The 18,798-nt window shown below is 37.0% G+C and overlaps 1 protein-coding gene across 1 annotated transcript in view; it reads right to left on the reverse strand.

Moving 5' to 3' along the window:
• Positions 1-17,872, reverse strand: part of TNRC6B (trinucleotide repeat containing 6B) — a 113,080-nt gene extending 95,208 nt beyond the window's left edge. The window contains exons 1-2 of the mRNA XM_010564784.1: positions 17,825-17,872; positions 5,350-5,428 (exon numbers count right to left, since the gene is read on the reverse strand). Coding sequence (XP_010563086.1) covers positions 5,350-5,376 — 27 coding nt within the window. The 5' untranslated portion in view covers positions 5,377-5,428; positions 17,825-17,872. The remainder of the gene's footprint in view (positions 1-5,349; positions 5,429-17,824) is intronic.
• Positions 17,873-18,798: the final 926 nt, after the last annotated feature.

The raw sequence follows: 18,798 nt of genomic DNA on the forward strand, positions 1-18,798 counted from the left end.
TAAGAACAAGTCGCCTGAGCTAGAAACAAGATTGTAGGTCCAGGCACAATCTGTTTTAAAGCAACTAGAAAATCTCATCTACTTTAAGAAATGTTAATCAGCTTGCTCTACTTCAGACAGTTAGCAGAAGTATCTGAAATGACTAAAATCTGTATTATAAAAAACTGAAGACGACATGGTACAATCATGTCAGCACTGGAAAAAGAGAGCCAGGCTTCATGTAACTTAGAGAAAGGCAATGACACAGTTTCTCAGGAGAAGTTCATCAAGAAAATTAGTCACAGAGTGAGAAAGTACTCATGAACATGGAAACTGTTCAATACACAAAATAAATATTAATCAGTAGGTCTTCACTGATTAAAAAAGCTAATAATAAAATGCATCAAGACACGAAAAAAGGACATGGGAACTCCAAGAAATTGAGTATTAGTGAACTAGAAAAAAAAAAAGTCTCTTTTTTAGAATGGATGAACAACTTGACTGATAGGAAACTGCTGGCTGGTCAGGCTCAGAGGACAATGGTCACTGCATCGATACCAGCCTCCAGCTCCTGGGGTGCTGCAGGGCTCTACCCTAGGACAAGTCCATTAAACAACTTTGCCAATGACTCGAAGGGCTGGTAGGGTATACTCTGGTCAGAATTTTAAGATAATACTTAACTGGGGTGAAGAGGTTAAGTCAGCATGTCCAAGGGCAGGGCTGCCGTTCAGGTGGACCTAGACAGGCTGGAGGAATGGACCCAACAGGAACTTTATGAATTCAGACAGGACAAACACAAAGCCCTGCACCTGAGGGGCCCTGGCAACTATACAGGTTGGAGACTGACCAGGGAGCAGTTCTGTGGAAAAGGTCTTGGCACACAGCAAGCTGATCATGAGCCAGCAGTGTGCCCTGGCAGGAAAGGTCAGCAGCATCCCTGGCTTTATTAAGAAGAGCCTTGCCAGTAGATGAGGGAACCAATTATCGCCTCTACTCGGGGCTTATTATTCCGGATATGGTCTAATACACCTCGTTTTGAGTCCCCCAGTACAAGAAATACATCCATAAAGTGGATGCAGTAGGGCACCAAGATGCTCAGGGAGCCAGAGCACTTGCCCTGTGAGGAGAGGCTGAGGGAGCTGGGCTTGTTCAGCCGGGAGAAGAGACGGCTTTGGGGAGACCCAACAGCAGCTGGTCTGTATCCACAAGGAGGTCAGCAAGGAGTCAGGCTTACCACAGTGGTGTATAGTGACAGGACAAGAAGCAATAAGCATAAGCTGAAACAACTCCAGACTGGATATAAGGTGACTCATCTTCATCATGAGGACAGTCAAGCACTGGAACAGATAGCGCAGAGAAATTTTGTAGCCTCCTTGCTTCAAGGTTTCCAAGGCCAGACTGGATATAATCCCTCGTAACGTGGTCTGACCTCATAGCTGACCCTGCTTTGAGCAAGAGGTCAAACTAGAGACCTCATGAGGTCTCTTCCAACCTCAATTTCCCACCAATCCTATGAACACAAGAGCAGAATCAGTTGAATGTCAAGAGGTAATATACAGGAGAAAAAAAAAACCCTATCAAATGCCCAATCCAGAAAGAACCTGCACTTCAGTGTGGAAAGGTCTAAGAAAAATATCTTAGAAGGTTACATAATAAAAAAAAAATAAAAACACCACCACCTAGAAAAACTAAATAATCCCAAATAGTAATACAGAAAGAAATACTGAAATGACTGGAGCAGAACCATGGTATGTCCTCTTTTAGAATACTGTCTATGACTACAGACAGTGAAGGCTCACAACCCCTCCGCAACACTTTAAAATGTGAAAGCTCAGAATAAAGAAAGGTCTGAGGCAGAGAGAAGATTTTTACATTAATAAAATCCAACATTTGGGCTGCAGATCTCCCTCAACACAAGATGACATGTGACCAAGACATACACAAAAAAAGCTGTTTGACAATGTTGTAACAAGTATCACCCCTTTGCTACCACAATATAAATAAAACCTAGCCCACTCACAAAAAAACCAACATAAGTGCATATACAGTTATTTGGAAAATATACTTCCAAGCAGACAAAAAAATTACTCGTTACACAGACATAAATTGCAACACTGAATTTCACAAGTCCTTTTGGATTTTATGTTTATATATCTATATGTATGAAGATTTATTTGTGTATTAGAGGATTACAAAACAATAGCAATACAAGCTTTTATGTTTCTGGCAATGAGATCATTTTTACAAAGTGAAAGGGGAAGTTACATATGTAAGATCATTCCACGGGCCTGATGCAGTGCAGCAGTTTTTGCATCCCTCTTTGCAGAGCCTTGCCTCTAATTTTCTTTTGCTTGCTGCATATGTTAAACAATTTCATGATCAGTGATTTATATTTTTTGCTTTGAAATTTGCAGTTTTTAGAATTTTTGCTAGAAAATGCTACACCATTTATTTAGTGTTTTAAAAATTCTAGAATAAGCTTATAAAGTAATATCCATTTCCAGCTTTCCCTGACACTTAAAAGTCACTTTACTGGGTAGTTCATCTTACTTCAAAGAGATATCTGACAAACAGCCTTCTGAAAACAATTAATAAGCAAACTGCCCCAGTAAAATTCCACAGACATTTTTTATGTTTTCCTAAAATTAGTTCTTAGGCCCAGCTATCTATTCATTAGAGTTATTTTTGAGATCCAAAAAAAAGTACTTGAAAATCAAAACATTTAGGTCTTATTTTCCCAATGACAATAGTAACATCCCATTGCAGGAAAGATGAGAACATGACATTTTAAGTTTTTGATTAAGTAACTACCTGAGGATGAACTGAAGAGAGGAACAGCACATAACAGCCACAGTTAGCTGAAAATATTCTTCTTTTTCTCCTCCACCCACAGTTCTTACAAAATTCCTATGCACATTTCTTCCCCACAAGTCTCTCAGTTTCTCTTCACTCTATCATCACTGTATCACATTCAACACTCTCTTAGTCTTCTTTTTAAGGAAGCTGGAGCCCAGAGTCCTCACTAAGTTTCAGCCATACACAGTATACAAGAACCACAGCAGATCTGGTTAACTGCAAACGTTCTGAAAAGGCATATTCTAAGTCTTTCATCTCTCTTGACTTACACCATACGTAGGAAATGGAGTTGTCCTAAGTATGTAGAAAAAGAGTAGAAGGCAGAGTTAAGACAAAACTCTTGTACCTATTGTATTCCTCCCAAGGAAAGAAGAAAAAGTGGAATGGCAGAGCATCTGAGACACTTCAGTTTCTGTTAAAAGGACTGCAGAGGGAGCCACTGATTCCCAGAGCAGGAATCAAAGGAAGCGCACTCCACACCTGTTTCTCCTGGCAAGCGATGGAGAAGACTTCAAGATTCTGGCAGCTGGAGGCAGGAACCAGAAATAGACTCTTAAACAGCAGGGGGAAGTCAATAGAAAACTTGCATTTTTTTAAAAAAAGCAACTGCAAGTTGTTGAACTCCATATTTTATTATTTCAAAGCTTTTTTTCCTTAAAAAGCCAGGCACCTGTGAACATCCAAATGTTAACAAAAGTTTATACATTGAATGTTCTTAATAATAAAAGACAAATCGTTTTATGTAAGTTTAAAAAAAGCTATTCACAATTAAGACACTCAATACTTAGTTTTCAGAAAATGAAATATACCAGAAGGAGCTTAGACATAAGAAACACTTCCCCCCCCCCCCCCCCCCCCCCGACGTGCAACACCTGTTACTACAGTTTCATACTACTCTTTCTAAAAATATCTTCAATGAGACCCGAATGGATTTGATTACCGAGTAAACCTAATCTGGAGTTCCTAGATAAAGTCAGCCACACTTTGAAGGGCCAGAAAGTTTCAAGGGCAAAAGCCTCATCTTTCCTGAATCCTGATGTCAGAAAGCACATTTTCCTAACAAGATTCGACACCTTTATTAGGTAACCTAGCCCACCAAAACTGAACTGAGCGCAAGAGAAACCAAGAATTTTCTCAGGAAGAAAGGTAGATGCTTGTAAGAAATCCTATACCTATTATGAAAAGCTATTAATTTTAAACAGTATTTTGTCTTTTCGTCTTCACCAGTTAGAGAAACATACTAATGCAGCTTCACCAGAGTGCCACTGTCACTACCTTTTCCCACTCGTTCCATAGTTCCTTTTCATAGCTGTGACTTTTATTTTTTTATTTTCTATTTAATAAAAAAGACTGCAACCAGCCACCTGACTGAACAGGAGATGAAGACTCAAGGTTTTGGGTTTTTTGTCAGGGTTTTTTTGTTTGGTTTTTTTTGTTTGTTTGTTTTATTCACTAGCATCTCAAGCACACATGAACTGAAAACCTTATCTGGCATACAACTAGACTCTGGTGAGGACCAGCCAAGGTCAAAAGCTGCTTTCTGCAGGTTGTGGCAATTTACTTCCAGTGCTTTACCTGCTGATTTTAACACAGCCTACTGCAGGCCCATCTTAAAACTGATAAATTTGGTGTTTTGTCACAGCTGCTGCTTTAACACCAGTGTACCTTCCCAATCATCAGCACCAACTGCGCTACTGTAAACAGGCCATCAGCATTTCCTTTGTCTCACTAATACTTGCTGTAAGTAGAATTACACAACGTAATCATTAAAATCCAAGCAATTAGTCACTAGTCACTACTGCTAACTGTGGTGGAAGCCCTGTAAAATGCCAAGCAGTTAGAAGAACTTGTCAGAAATCTCAGAGACAATTTGAGGTCTAACAGAAATGTAATCACTACTACAAATGAAAGGGAAGCTGAGTCACCTCTCTGCCTGGCTTTACTGTAAGCACTTTGGACAAACTGCATCAGGGAAAATTTTACTTATTAGCAACAGATTAATTAAATCTTTAATTTAACTTCTTTTAACAAAAATCAATGCAATTTAGCTGCAAACACTTTAATAATTTTCTTAGGAACAAATCAGTGTTAAGCTAGCATCTCAAAATATGCACAGAATAGCACAAATTGGTTAGCAAAATTAGTCCCCAAATATCCTTTCTAGGTAAAACCTTAATTTCAGTACACAGATGAAAGCATTAAAAACACCACTTTAGAAATAGTGATTTAACCTTAAAAGAAAGAAAATAATAGAAAAAACAGCTCCTAAAATGAAAAGGAGCAAAGTATTTTTCTGAACCACACAGAGGAGAGTCTTAGAGACAAGATATGCATGAAAATTTATCTGAATTTTGTCTCTTTCAGGATTTTGTTGTATTGTACAGCATTGTGATGTTACTAAATTTTCCCTTGGACCTGCTTCACCCCCCCCCCCCCCCCCAATTTTGCGAAAGTGCATTCTCAATATAGAAAAAATACCAATACAAGATGTGAACAATCTCCTAGCCTACTCACTATTTTCTTGAAGTTTCTCATCGGCATCTAGATTGAGCATTTCAATGTTATTACCATCACGCAGTCCTAACTGGTTTTCCTGTTAGTAAAAAGAGAAGTTAAAACTTACTAACGTAATCCTACTGCTAAATCACATACCACATTTGGTACTCCCTGCTAATCTTTTTGAATGCTTACACACTTAAACTGCATAAAACTACTTTTTAAAATCACTAATCTAATACCTGTGTTTGGTATCACAGCCTAATGGTACTTTAACTCCTGACTCAATGAAATGTTACAACATTAGCTATAAATGCCAACACATTAACATATACATACCATCATTAAAATGTGCATCATCCTTATAGAACAATAGGACATTATCAATGGCAGGTCACCTGATCATTAAGAATAAAGAAATTTTGTAACTCAGGATATGTAATTTACATTTCACCTAAATAAGCACCAAACCTGCAGCAGTGGTTAGAACATCAGAAGTTTTGCTTCTACCTCCAACTGTCACTAATTAATCACCTGCACTTGCAGAAATAACCTATGGCCCACTTCCTATGTAAATTTTAAAATGTTTATGTTATCTGATATTCTGTGAAATACCCAGCAGCTTAAAACAAATAGTTTTATCAATATCATGAAAACAACAGTCACACTTTGGGAATGCTAAGAAGGTCAGGACCCTAACTGTATTTCACACTGTAGAGATAAGAAAGTTTACTTAATTAAAAAAATATTTTTTTAAATGCCTTACTTAGCTGCAAAGTATTTCCAATATAACAGCTCATCAATATATATAATAATTCATCTGAATCTTGCTCTCAAGGCAATTTGAACTACCCTAGTTGTTTGCAGCAAGATACTGTTTTGCCAGTAACACCTTCAACCACCAAAGATGTTTAAGTCACTCAAGTTATGGTATGACAGGATATCTAGAAATGCCATTTGAAAACTTCAACTCTGAAGCTGCGAAGGCAGCTTTGAATAATAGTTCAGCAATCTCAAGACCCCAAAATGCACAAGGCATTCAAATGTAAGCAAAAGTGCTCTCCTTTTCCTGCACAACAGTTGACAATGCACTCCATTTCTTAGGGTGTTCTGTACATACATAGTATGGATCCCAGAAAAATCTTAATTTAGTAAGACATGAGCAATTCTCATCTTTTATTTAACTAACTTTCTCTATTATTCTTCAGCTAAAGACCATTAGCATTTCACAAGCCATGAGTTCTTGCTAATTTCTGCAACTCTGAAAAAACCTTTTACACTTCTATAACAAATATTTTACATTTTCCATTTAGGGGAAAAATCTGACCCAAAAGCCCTTGAACAGTTCACCCCCCACCACTCCTTTGAGCAGCCACTCCTATGCAGCCCAATGGCTATTTAGCCAACTCGTTTTACAGTTAATTTACTATTTATGGGGCAGACACACATGAACAAGTTATAGCATTTTAAACTGACATCTGTAAGTAGCTGATATTTTGATACACATTGTTAACCACCCTGACAGAGATAAGAAGACATGTTAACTGCTCTCTTCCACTTAGATTTGGAAAGCTAGATGATGTATTGCACAAAAGGACAACAGGCGCAAACAATGAAAAGAATTTTTAATGGCTCAAGAAAGCAGATGATAATCAGAATTACTGAAAACTAAATTACACTTTTGCACTACACATTCAATCACCTTCACTGCCACGAATATTGTTTTCTGCTGTTTGTTACGAGTGACTGAAAGTGACAAAAACCAGGCACACATAAAAAGTGCTGAAATTACTCTGCCTTAAGAGATCTGATCAGACAGGCAAGGAAGAGAAAGAACTAACTTTCTTTTCTGTGTTCACGGAAATCTATTGTGTGGATTCTAAACACATAGAAACTGCCAGTGGCCCAGAAAGTTCCTGAGCAACGAACAGATGAAGGCTGAGAGCAATTCTGTTATAAGTATATACTAACCCTGCTTTAAGCCTGTCTTAGGCATCCACTTTTGACCACCATCAAAAAGGAGAAGGAGTACAGGCTATTCACTCACAGTGTACAGCTACTTTCCAGTTTCTCCGGTTATCAGAATGTAAATCCAAACTCATTTTAGTCACAAGGGAGCCAGTGACAATGCTGCTTGCTTGTATAATTTTTCCAAATTTCTCAGTATTATTAGAATTGTTAGATATCTGACAGACCACCAAACCATTAAAACACCCACTCATCTCTGGGACAGAACCTAGACTTTTCTTGCTTGCATACATTACAAGCTGCCCTCAAACAAAAAACCTCAAACACCACTGGAATAAGTTATTTCTCCAGGAATCACACATGGAAACTTTCTGTCTGTTGAAAGGTACCAATATGATTTCAGAGTACTCTATAACATTTCTTAGCAACCTAATTCCACACAGGCTTACTGCATCTGTAGACAACTATTATGTTCTCCCTTCTTCATAATACATTGTCTTGTCTACTATCTGAATGTCTCAGTGAACAGACTTTAAACAAGTGACAGGAAATGTTGACATGCTTTTAATGTTGCTTTTACCTTCAGGGGAACTGATATTGCATAATGCCTTTCTGCAGAGTTCAAGTGTCCTTAGCTGTCCACACACTCTCTTATCTACTGTAACGATGAAGACCATCGCTAGTATTTTTAGTGTCAAGAATAAAAAAAAAAAAAAAAAAAAAAAAAGGCCTTCTCCACAAACCCCATATCCACTTCTTCCACACCCGATGAGAGAAGAAAAAATTCTGAGGAACTGAAACAAATTCATACCCATTTAGTTGACAAACTGAAAATGAAATTGTCCTTGTAAGGTCATGCAAATGTATGAAGTCAACAAGACCAGTGAATCTTACACCTTTCAGTGACTCAGCCAAACTAATCGGACTAGAAATGATTTGGAAGGGTAAAGTAAGCTGTTACTGCCTGTGGCTCAAATTTCTCCCAAAATACCTGTCCCCCTCAGTCTGCCACAAGACAGTAAGATTGAAAACATTTATCGATACTTTCACACGTACAGGATTTTGTTTTAAGTGGCTGATTACATAGAAATCCGTCACACTGACATGGACTATAACCACTGCCAACACTGAACGGAAAGAGATCAAAAGACAACATTCTGAAAAGGCAGAAACCCCTCAAATTGTGTGCCAATAAATACACCTGCATGAGAAGAGACGCTTTGTAAGGAAAGCCACAAAGCAGTGTCCCTGACTGTCTCCAAAATCACAGCAGGACCATACCATGTTAGCTCTTAAATGCAGAGCTGCTTTTTTTAAAAAGTTTTTTTTAAGCAAATATGATTTGCTTTTTTGTCTGTTTTGTGAAGTATTACAAACTGCTGTAATCAACTGAAGAAGAGATGCTATTGATTGAGAAAAAAAAGAGAAAACATTTATGAAAAATAAAGAACCCTTAAAAGAATAGAAAAGGTGACTTTAAACTGAGTTTTATTTAAGAATGAAGCATTTTTTCCTTTAGGAATCAGAGATACACACCTGTTCACTGCAATGACATTCCATGCTATTACATTTCTTCCACATGAACTGTGCATATGAAAAGGCTAGATCAAAGGATTGTATGATGACAGTTCTTACAGGTCTCAGTTTGGCAGATGATGGTCTTTTCCAAGGGACGGAAAAGACAACATTGTATTAACCTTCTCTTTTGTGCTTCAAAAGCACTTCAGGGTATTCTGAGATTAGAAAACAGAGTGTCATATTTCAGTTTGGTATCTGTATTTTAGCAGTCTTCACCAGGAGTTAAGTAGGTTTCAAATGAGTAATCCATCTTGCCTCAGTACACTCACCTGGCAAAATCTCGCACTTGATTCTGAATTTCTTTAAAAATGTCCAAGCAGCTAAGCTGTCAACAGCATTCCTTCACAATAGTTGAAGTAGCACTGTCTGTTTAATTCCACGTTCTTTTTTGCAAAGTCCTCAACAATTTTACCTTGTTTATAACTGCTGTTTTATAACACCAGTAGACCCTGATAACATACTGTACTGGTTTTGGCTGGGATAGAGTTAAGTTCCTACACAGTAGCTGGTGTGAGGTTGTTTTGGATTTGTGCTGAAAACAGTGTTGATAACAGGGATGTGTTAGTAATTGCTGAGCAGTGCTTACACAGCATCAAGGCCATTTCTGCTCCTCATGCTGCCCCGCTAGCAAGGAGGCTGGGGGTGCACACGAAGTTAGGAGGGGACACAGCTGTGACAGCTGACCCCAACTGACCAAAAGGATATTCCGTACCATATGATGTCATGCTTAGTAATAAAACTGAGGTGTGGGTGGGGGGTGGGGGTGGAGGTTGGCAGGGGCTGCTGCCATTGCTCAGAAACTGGCTGGGCATCAGTTGGTTGGTAGTGAGCAATTGTTTTCATTTTGCATCACTTGTTTTTTCTTGGGTTTTACTTTCCTCTCTGTTTTTTTCTTTGCTTTTTTTTTTTTAATTATTAAACTGTCTTTATGTCAACCCATGAGTTTTCTCCCTTTTACCCTTCCAATTCTCCCCCCCCCCATCTCACAGGGGCAGAGCGAGCAAGCAGCTGTGTGGTGCTTAGTTGCCGGCTGGAGTTAAACCACATACCGTAATTATAGCTCTTTGCTACAATGCCTTGAAACTTTGAGATTCAAAGTTGTAAGCTCACAAGCAGGGGTTTTCCCCCCCCCCACAGAAAGGTCCAACTGTGTAGTGTTTTGTAGGAAAGTGTTATCAGGTTCGTTTATTGGCCACAGTGTTCAAGTTCAAGAGAAAAACTAACCCAAAATTTCTGCTCCCCTTGATGGACTACGTTAATTTATTTTTAAAACAAGAGGAGTATGCCATAACATTTTTACAAGCTTTAATAACATGTTGTTAAAAGGGAGGACTACTTTATTAACTTAAGATTTAAAGTAATTTAATTCTTTACTGACAGATTAATGGATTTATTTTTTTTAAATGCACGATATGCAGAGATTTTGGTTTTGAAATTACTCTAAGGAGCAGAAAAACGAAGCTAGCAGAGCATGATGAAGATGACATCAGTTTCTGTTGTGAAAAATAGTCTTTGTGCTCAGACCAGTTCTTAAGGTGCTACCTTTGGCGAGAAGCATAAGTTGTCTCATTAGGCAGAATACCTCTCTATTTCTAAAAGACTTTACAAGATACTTTATACAAAGAGTCTAGGAACTTAGTATAGTTGTAGGTCAGCATTAGAAAGACTAGCCACTCCTACAACTCATGTTCCAGAAAAATGATGGTATCATTGAAGAGAAATGATGGAAGCTCCACAAGTAAACCACCAGCAGACATAAAAAATGAAGAAACTAATACATTCCAAAAATATGAGGAGTAATAAAAAAACCCCAACAAACTACTTTCCAGGACCAAATGGAGAGGCAACAGCCACATGAGTAAACTGAAACCTACTCTGACTTGTCAGGTAGGCACAAGAAAGTACTCTGAGGTTGAAAGTTCACCTCTTTGTAATAAGCCAAAATTTTCAAGAGTAGCAGGGATTCATACTGCAGAGAAACCAAGTCTGAAAGCACCATGTACCAGGCCAGTACTAGACTGGAAAACAGCTTTTTTAAATTACAGTGACAAAGCATTTTGTTCATTTCATTACTGTATAGGCCTTCAGCCCGAATGTTTTAAATTATTTGGTGCCATTTGCAGAGAAACCCAGTTCTGTATCACTAAGTAGTATTATAAGCCCCAGAGATACAGGCATCAAGGTTTTGGATGGTGTGTTAACTACCCAACTAAGATTTTCTTTTCACTACATTAATTCTAAATTCTATACAATGAAAGCACCAGCCTAACTTTTGCATTATTGTCAGCATCAAGCAACATCGACTATCAAAAACTGAGCATAACTTACCCATAAATGCAGTTAATGGAATACTTGTGCTTTTAGGAAAGGTACCTCCTGACTGGCAACACTCCCTCCTAACAATACTTCCTTCTGAATTTTAAGCTTCTGTTTGTAAATATAAAAACATGTAACTTAACAGATCAAATACAAATACTACTCAGGCAGGCTTGTTTCTTTATTCTCAACAGCTACGAAATAAAAGCAATAGCTTAGATACTTGACCAAGTGTCATCTACTTTTCAACCTTTTCATCACCTCTCTGTGAATGCTTCAGGATAAAAAAAAAAAAAAAAAGACAAAAAAACAACAAAACCCACCAAAAAAAACCCCAAACCAAAACCCAACCAACCTCACATAGCCAGTACCAACACAGTTCTGAAGACTGATTAAAACAGAAGGCAAATGCTAGTTCACAATTAGACACCAAGAGGCAAGAAAAATAAAAATTAACCAGGATGAGAACAGGCAGGCAATAGTGTAAGGGAAAGGTTCATGCTGACAGGTAAGAACAGGGCGGCAACTTGAAAGGAAATAAAACAAGGATTAACAGGTAACCTCAAGACAGCTTGAGAAGTGGCACTGGACAGTGAGACTGAACAACAGGATAAGCCTTAATGTTCATGTCACTGGTTTTGAAAAAGCCACTGGAGTATGGAAAAGTAGCCTAATTTCTAGACTACCTATTCAGTTCAATAATTATTTCTACAAATACTAATGAAAACTTTGAAGAAAAATATATTTCTTACTTTGAATAAAAATACATAATCTTTCCCCATACTTATTAGGAGTTGAGCATTATAACAAACCCTGTGCAGCCGCATTTTTCATCAAAATTTTGTGTACCTAGATTTTTATCATACAAAACACTAAAAGGGCAGAACTAGCTATTTTTCCTCCTTTCCCTTCTACAACACTGAATCAAAAACACGATTCATAAATACCTTTCTATAAATTACTTAGGTCAAAGTACCTCCCTCCTTGCAAATTATTAGATTTTTACTTTGAAAGATGAAGGCACAACAAGGAGGGGAGGGGAAAATTTTACATTTGACATGAAAATTTTAATTACATTTTTTGAGAAAGAAGTTTGCAACATAAGCTCAAAACTTCTGCCAACGTTGAAAGAAATCTAAGAATACTTCAAATCAGGCATAAAATTTTAGCTTATTCCTGCAATATTTTACAGCAAAGGAACAACTGAGAAAGTTTAAATGTTGTCTGTGCAGTAATCCTTAACAGATGGATGAAAACAGCTGAAAAGAAATCAGCCACAAACAAGAAGCTCAGTGCTTGTTGATATTTTCAGAGTACCAAGACTGTTAATGGAAAAAGCCTAGTAATCATTAGTGGCAAATTAACTACCACAAAACATAATTAAAAAAATAAAATAAAATCATAATCCAAAGAACAGTAGTGGGTGTGGGGTTCCAAGTAGAAATGTTTTCCTTTCTTTCTCTTTTTTTGTGAAGGGAGGAAAAGAGACCCTGAAAAGCCAGAAACCAGACACCCCATTCCCCCAACTATTTTATATAGTGAAAGGATACTTCACTGTATGATATTCACCAGCAGACCTTATGGATAATATAGACCCAATATTCCTGTCAAATAAGACTTCTACATCTGCCAAAAATAACTGTTTTTAAAAAAAAATCTATGCTCATTTGAAAAAGCTTACTTCTGTACAGGTTGTTTTCCCTCTTTGTAGCACTGATATTAGATAATCATTGGAATCAAGAGCATACTATTGACAGGTGCCAGCTGTCTTTACCATGTTGATACCATTTCAGCAGAAAGAGTATTTTCTGACAGTCTGACAAGGAAGAAACTGTGAGATCAAACAATGGAACCAGTTAAGATGGAAAGTGCTGGCAACAAAACTACCAAGACAGTAAGTTTCTCCAAAAGCAGCCTATGGGACAGGGCAGGGGAGAAGGGGAAAGAGCATGCACAAAACCCGCTCTTTGCGGGAAAGCAATCCAATGAATGACAAAAGGATACACTGCCAAAAAACTAAAGGGAAGAACTGTAGAAACTTCCCAAGTATGCAAACTTGAGAAGAACAAGAGCACAACTCAACTACCACAATATTAAAAAAAAAAAATTACAAAAGGAAATAAAAATGTATGAATTAGTAACAGTGGGGGAAAAAAACAAAGTGAGGACTGAGTCCATCAGTAACTTTCCTTAAGCTTAATTACCACAAAGTTGCCATTGGATTTCTGTCATTCATTTCAAGAGTAGCAAAGGCAAGCACAAAGGCCAGCTTTTGTAGCAGTGCCACCAGGTTTGACAGGAGTCAAGCAAGACTATCACTCTTCATGTCGCCTGACTGCAGGGATTCAATTTTCTAATCATACCTCGTGTAATGTTGATTAGTTCGAAGCACATAAATATTTAGTCTTTGATGTGACCTGCTCAGCTCTACATGAGGCACGATTTTTTTTCCTTTCCAAAACCAGAAAGGAATCTCCTTTTCTCTTCAAATCTCAGAATACTATACAGTCTAGGATGCCAGAAAATCTGAAACAGTTATAGAACCAAACCAGTTCACAAGGAATAAAGCATGGTATATCATTTGTTTTCCACTGTATAAGAGTCTTCATGCATAACTTTTTAGGTTATTTTTAGACTGGCACCATAAGAAAGTTAATTCTTGCAGTACCCAAATCTTTATATCCTGATGTTCATGGTATCTCCATGAAAGATGATTTTTGATGTTACCCCTGGCACCCCAGCATATTTCACTCAAGTATACCTCAATCTACAATAAATTTGGTTCCTCAAGTGATGCCCTTGTGATTCCAGAAGTACCAAGGCTTCCTAGTGGTTAGGACTGCTGACAGCATTAACGTACTGCTTCTTCCCATGCTACTGGACAAGAACATAAAAAGCAAAATGCGTGACATCTTTTCTATCAGTTAAACTTTCTTTTAACTGAAGACTCTGGAAACAAATATTGATAACTGGTCATGGGATCTGCAGTCTCAGGTAACTGAGACTGTTATTCTAATCACTGCTTTTGTGCAATATGTATCAACCCCTCTTGCTTTGTTGTTTTGTGGAGTCAGAAGAGTCATTACAGAGTATTAACAGTTTGAGATACAGAACTTCACATAGTAAGCCTTACTTTTTACAAAGATAACTTATGAGCATGTCTTTCCATGGTGGTAAAGACAAAACACCTTGATATCAATATAACAGATACCTCTGTAAGTTAGTATATTTACTTGCTTTCCCTCAAGTTCAATGCATACTTATAGAAAATAAGACAGATCAATTTTCAACTCAAGATCAACTTAAGACAGTGCCAGAAGTGATTGTTAAGTGATGTTTTGGCAAAGACACTTCTTGGCAAAATGTAGTACAGCATGGAAGGGATTTGGCTACAGACTCTAAAGACAATTTTCCATGACTGCTTGTTCAAGTGCTTTGCAATTTAAATTCAGGTGAAGCGATAATAGGAACATTCCAGAAGAGGCCCAAATGTAGGTTTCCTACTTCTTGTCAAGACCAAAACTGAATAAGAGAGAAATTTGGAACTGTGGGGAACTACCTACTAGACCCCGAGCATCTTGCATTCTGGAAAAAAAAAAAGTGTCAAGCACAATCACAGCAAGGCCATTTAGTCAGATTACAGTCAAAAGAAATGCTTCAAGTGTAGCTGATATCAAGGCATTCCAGCATGTAGGTCTGGGCCTTTGTCTTTTGAATAATAGGTAGGTTTTAACTTACATTTTATGTTATTTTTTGTTTGTATTAAGATACAAACAAAAAAGTATAAAAAATAAGTCCTACAATCTTTTCTTCCTTTTGCAACAATCTTTCCACCTTTTGCAACAATAGCTTTAATACTGTTGTTGAAGTCCTACAAGACCGCAGAAATAATTTCAAGACCAAAAGACCACTTTTATTTCATAATTATTCTGATGCAGCCAATAAAAGATGCTACGAATCACCATAAACAGTAATTTCATTCTTCATATCACATGCAAAAATCTCTTTTTGGCTAGAAATGAATTATTCAGAGCAAAGGCTAAGAATGGGGCCTTAATCCAACCTCATATATGATATAATCAAATTTATCATCACTGAAGTAGCTGGAATGTGCTTCATCAGCATTTACTAATCTCATAAAACCTATGAGCTGCAGACTTAACTTCTACAATGTTTAAGAAAAGAGGTTCAAAGGAGCTGCTAACATATTAAGTGTTCCAATGCCTTCTTAAATGTTCACAGGAAATAAAATACTAGAAGACGACTGCTTCTTTAGATATTTACAGGCTCAAAAAATAATTTATTGTGAAGGCAAAAGAATAGGTAAATTATGGGATTTTTGAGAACAGAGTGTAAACTGAGCGAGGTCCAAAAGGATTACTGGTACTTAAATACCAGTATAAAAAAAAACACCTAGAAAAACCCACACGAACAGATCCAGTGATCTGAACAATAAGCATAACAATAATTATATATTTGGCTTTTATTTACAGATTAATGTTTTGAATGGGTAGAAGGTGAGAAATGAAAGGTCCAGATAAAATATTAATGAATAGGTAGTTATATTAGCATGTTCAAAGCACAGAACTAACTTCTTCCAAAAAACCCTCATCTAATCTGCCCAGAGGAGGGGTGGGGGGGTGGGGGGGGGCAGTTCTGACAAAAGTTAAAAACCAACTATATTACTGCAGTCTTAAAAAATATTTCTTAGAAAAAGATATCTTTATGAAAATGGCTCACTAGATAATGTAAACATTTGTAAATTAAGGACACAATTTTAATGATACAAGACAATATAGTGGAATATACTTTGCCTAAATTTTTCTAGGACAAATCCTTCAATTGTTATAGCTATGTAACTCTCCTGAGACCAGGAAAGAGAGGATAATCATTTACAGACTAAAGAAACACTGAAAAATGCACTTCAGTGAGTAGTCCTGTACCTCACAGGATGGGGAGAAGGACTAGATTTAGTCATGAGTCTTTTTTGCTTAATATATACTGATCCTATATAGCTCTTTAATTAATAACACCGAATACCAGATGTATGATTCCAAATCTGCCACGTTCTCTAAGTGACAATTGTTTCAAAGCAATACTGCATACACACTTAGGTATTTAAAGTCAGTCTAAAGGATCTGTTTTGAAATTCAAGCTCACAAAATTTTTTGAGCACCTAATGCTGGAATAGAGATACAATCTTTGCCATTATAGCCAGAATTAAGAACGCCAAAGAAAAGCATACTTTTCATTGGAGAAAAAAAAAAAGAGTAAGTTACTTCAATCTACTTCCTGCCACACAGACAAAAAAATGAAAGCTATGTATCCATATATATATACACACACATACATACAGGCCCCTGTGCATATATACAGGAATATACACATACACACAGATTCTCTCTGTTCATTGAAATGTAAGTACCAATAACCATACTAATAAAATTAGTAATTAATTGCACCATGATGTTTCCTCTCTCATGTCTATCCCCCACTGAACCTTGTAATCAAATCCTTATCAAGAGATGTATCCAGCACCCTGGATGGCTGCAGGTACATCCATTGATGTGTTTTCATTTGTCAGCTCCTAATCTAGTGAGCCTTCCTTCAAAGCTATTTAAAATTAACACAACTCCTAAAGTACATGCAGGACAATTGCCAAATCATTCCTCTACTAATTAATCACCTCCTAACTTGATGCCTACAGCTTAAAAATGTTTGGTTCTATTAGAGCATAAACCAATGAGAACATTTCTCAAAAAAGCTCTAGCTAGAAAACAACAAATTTTAATTTTAGTCCTCTAGTTTTTTGCTTTTTCAGCCAGTCTCTTACACAAAACTACAAGCAAGATAACAACGATTCATATTTTCGTGAAATTAGGAGCCATATTTTAAACAGAGATCAGTTGCAAAGTTAATATTAACTCATTGAGATAGTCAGGAATATAAAGTAAATTTATAAACCTATTGAAGAATATGATAATCACTATGTCATTATGGAAACCAAAGTAATTCCTGACTCAACATCTGCACCTTCAAGAAGTGAAAAGCAAGACACAAGCAACATTATATTCAACAGCCCACTTCATAGCCTCTTGTCCCAACAAGATATGTTGAGAATCAGAGGTACCTTTAAAAGCAACATACTATCCAGTCTTGCAACAAAGCACATGCTGGCAAGTACAAGGAAACAAGAAGCAGAACACCTTGAATATACATCAGTGGGTAATCCACAAACCCCTACACCTGCACCTAAGGGCCCACATGCCTAATTCTTTAAGTCAGTTGAAAGGGTGGGTGGGTAGGACAGAAAGCTTGACAAGCCCTTCCAGTTCTAATAAATGGAAGACAATCAAGGTTAGAACTTCTTTACAAAAGTTTCCTCTTTCCTTCCTGCGAGTGCCTGAACACACATGTTCCAACCCTTAGTAGACAGCAAAAAAGCCTGTCTTTCTAAAGGTCTTTAAAAACTTTTTTTTTTTAAATATCTCCAGGGTAATAAATATTATTTACTTGCATGCAGATATTTAATAAAAATACCACCAGCAGTCACTGCTCACTCCATGTGCCCCCCATTTCAGCCAAGCAAGCTCTTGTTCCTCCAAAACACAGTGGCATTTACCTCACTGACCTTGGGACTGCCTTCCTCCAGTATTTCTCCCTCATCAGTTTGCATGGGAACAGGATCTGTGCAAAGCTCTGCAGAAATGCAAAATACTGCCTAAAAGATAAAAAAAGAAATATATTTTAAAAACAATGATTTTTCTGCCTTTAACAGTGTTATGTGAGATTGTGGTGCACATAAATAATAATTCTAGGCTATGACCTTTAATATTCCCATTCTGCACATATTCACTGAATTTATATGTTTTACACAAACAAATAAGACAACTGTTATTCAGAATAAGACATAACTCTACTTAATTAAGAGGAAAAAAGCACCTAACAGGAATATATTTTCTTTTTAATTTTAAAATGTCATTGCTGATTATTTAACATATTCATTCTGTTTACTCATTAAAGCTACAGTCAGTAAGGAATGATCACACAGACTAGAGCTGAGCAATTTTTACTTACTAGGAAATAGATTTTGTGCAAATATAAGCTTCACAGATTCAGCTTACAGACAATCTAAAGCTTATTAGCTTGAAAAATTGTTAGACTTCCAGTGATCCCACAGTACCTCTGAATTATTACTTTAGGGAATTTTTCCTTGACTTTATTTTAGAAATAAATACATTCTAGCCTTTAAATGGTTCAGGGAACTGAAAAAGTCATTCATCTTTAGGTCGACATTTCCAATCTAACCCAGGTCAACATCTCCCAGTGTTTCCAATATTCAGCACTACTTGGTAACTTATTTTTAAATTTGTTTAACAGTGTCAGTGCAGTTCCAACTGAACAAAATCTACACGCCAAACTCCATTCTTAGAATTGTAAAGTAACTTATGGAAGAATGCAATACAGTTAGGGAGACTTTGGTTACAAAGATTAGAGTGTCTTCCTTGCCAGAGGATGAGCTATCTTTCAGAGGTAATGGATCAAATTAATCAATTTAAGAGATCAAACACACCAGCATAAATTCAGCAGAATTCTCTCACTTTA

The sequence above is a fragment of the Haliaeetus leucocephalus genome, unplaced genomic scaffold (assembly GCF_000737465.1).
Source record: "Haliaeetus leucocephalus isolate CR32 unplaced genomic scaffold, Haliaeetus_leucocephalus-4.0 Scaffold0, whole genome shotgun sequence".
Classification (NCBI taxonomy): Eukaryota; Metazoa; Chordata; class Aves; order Accipitriformes; family Accipitridae; genus Haliaeetus; species Haliaeetus leucocephalus.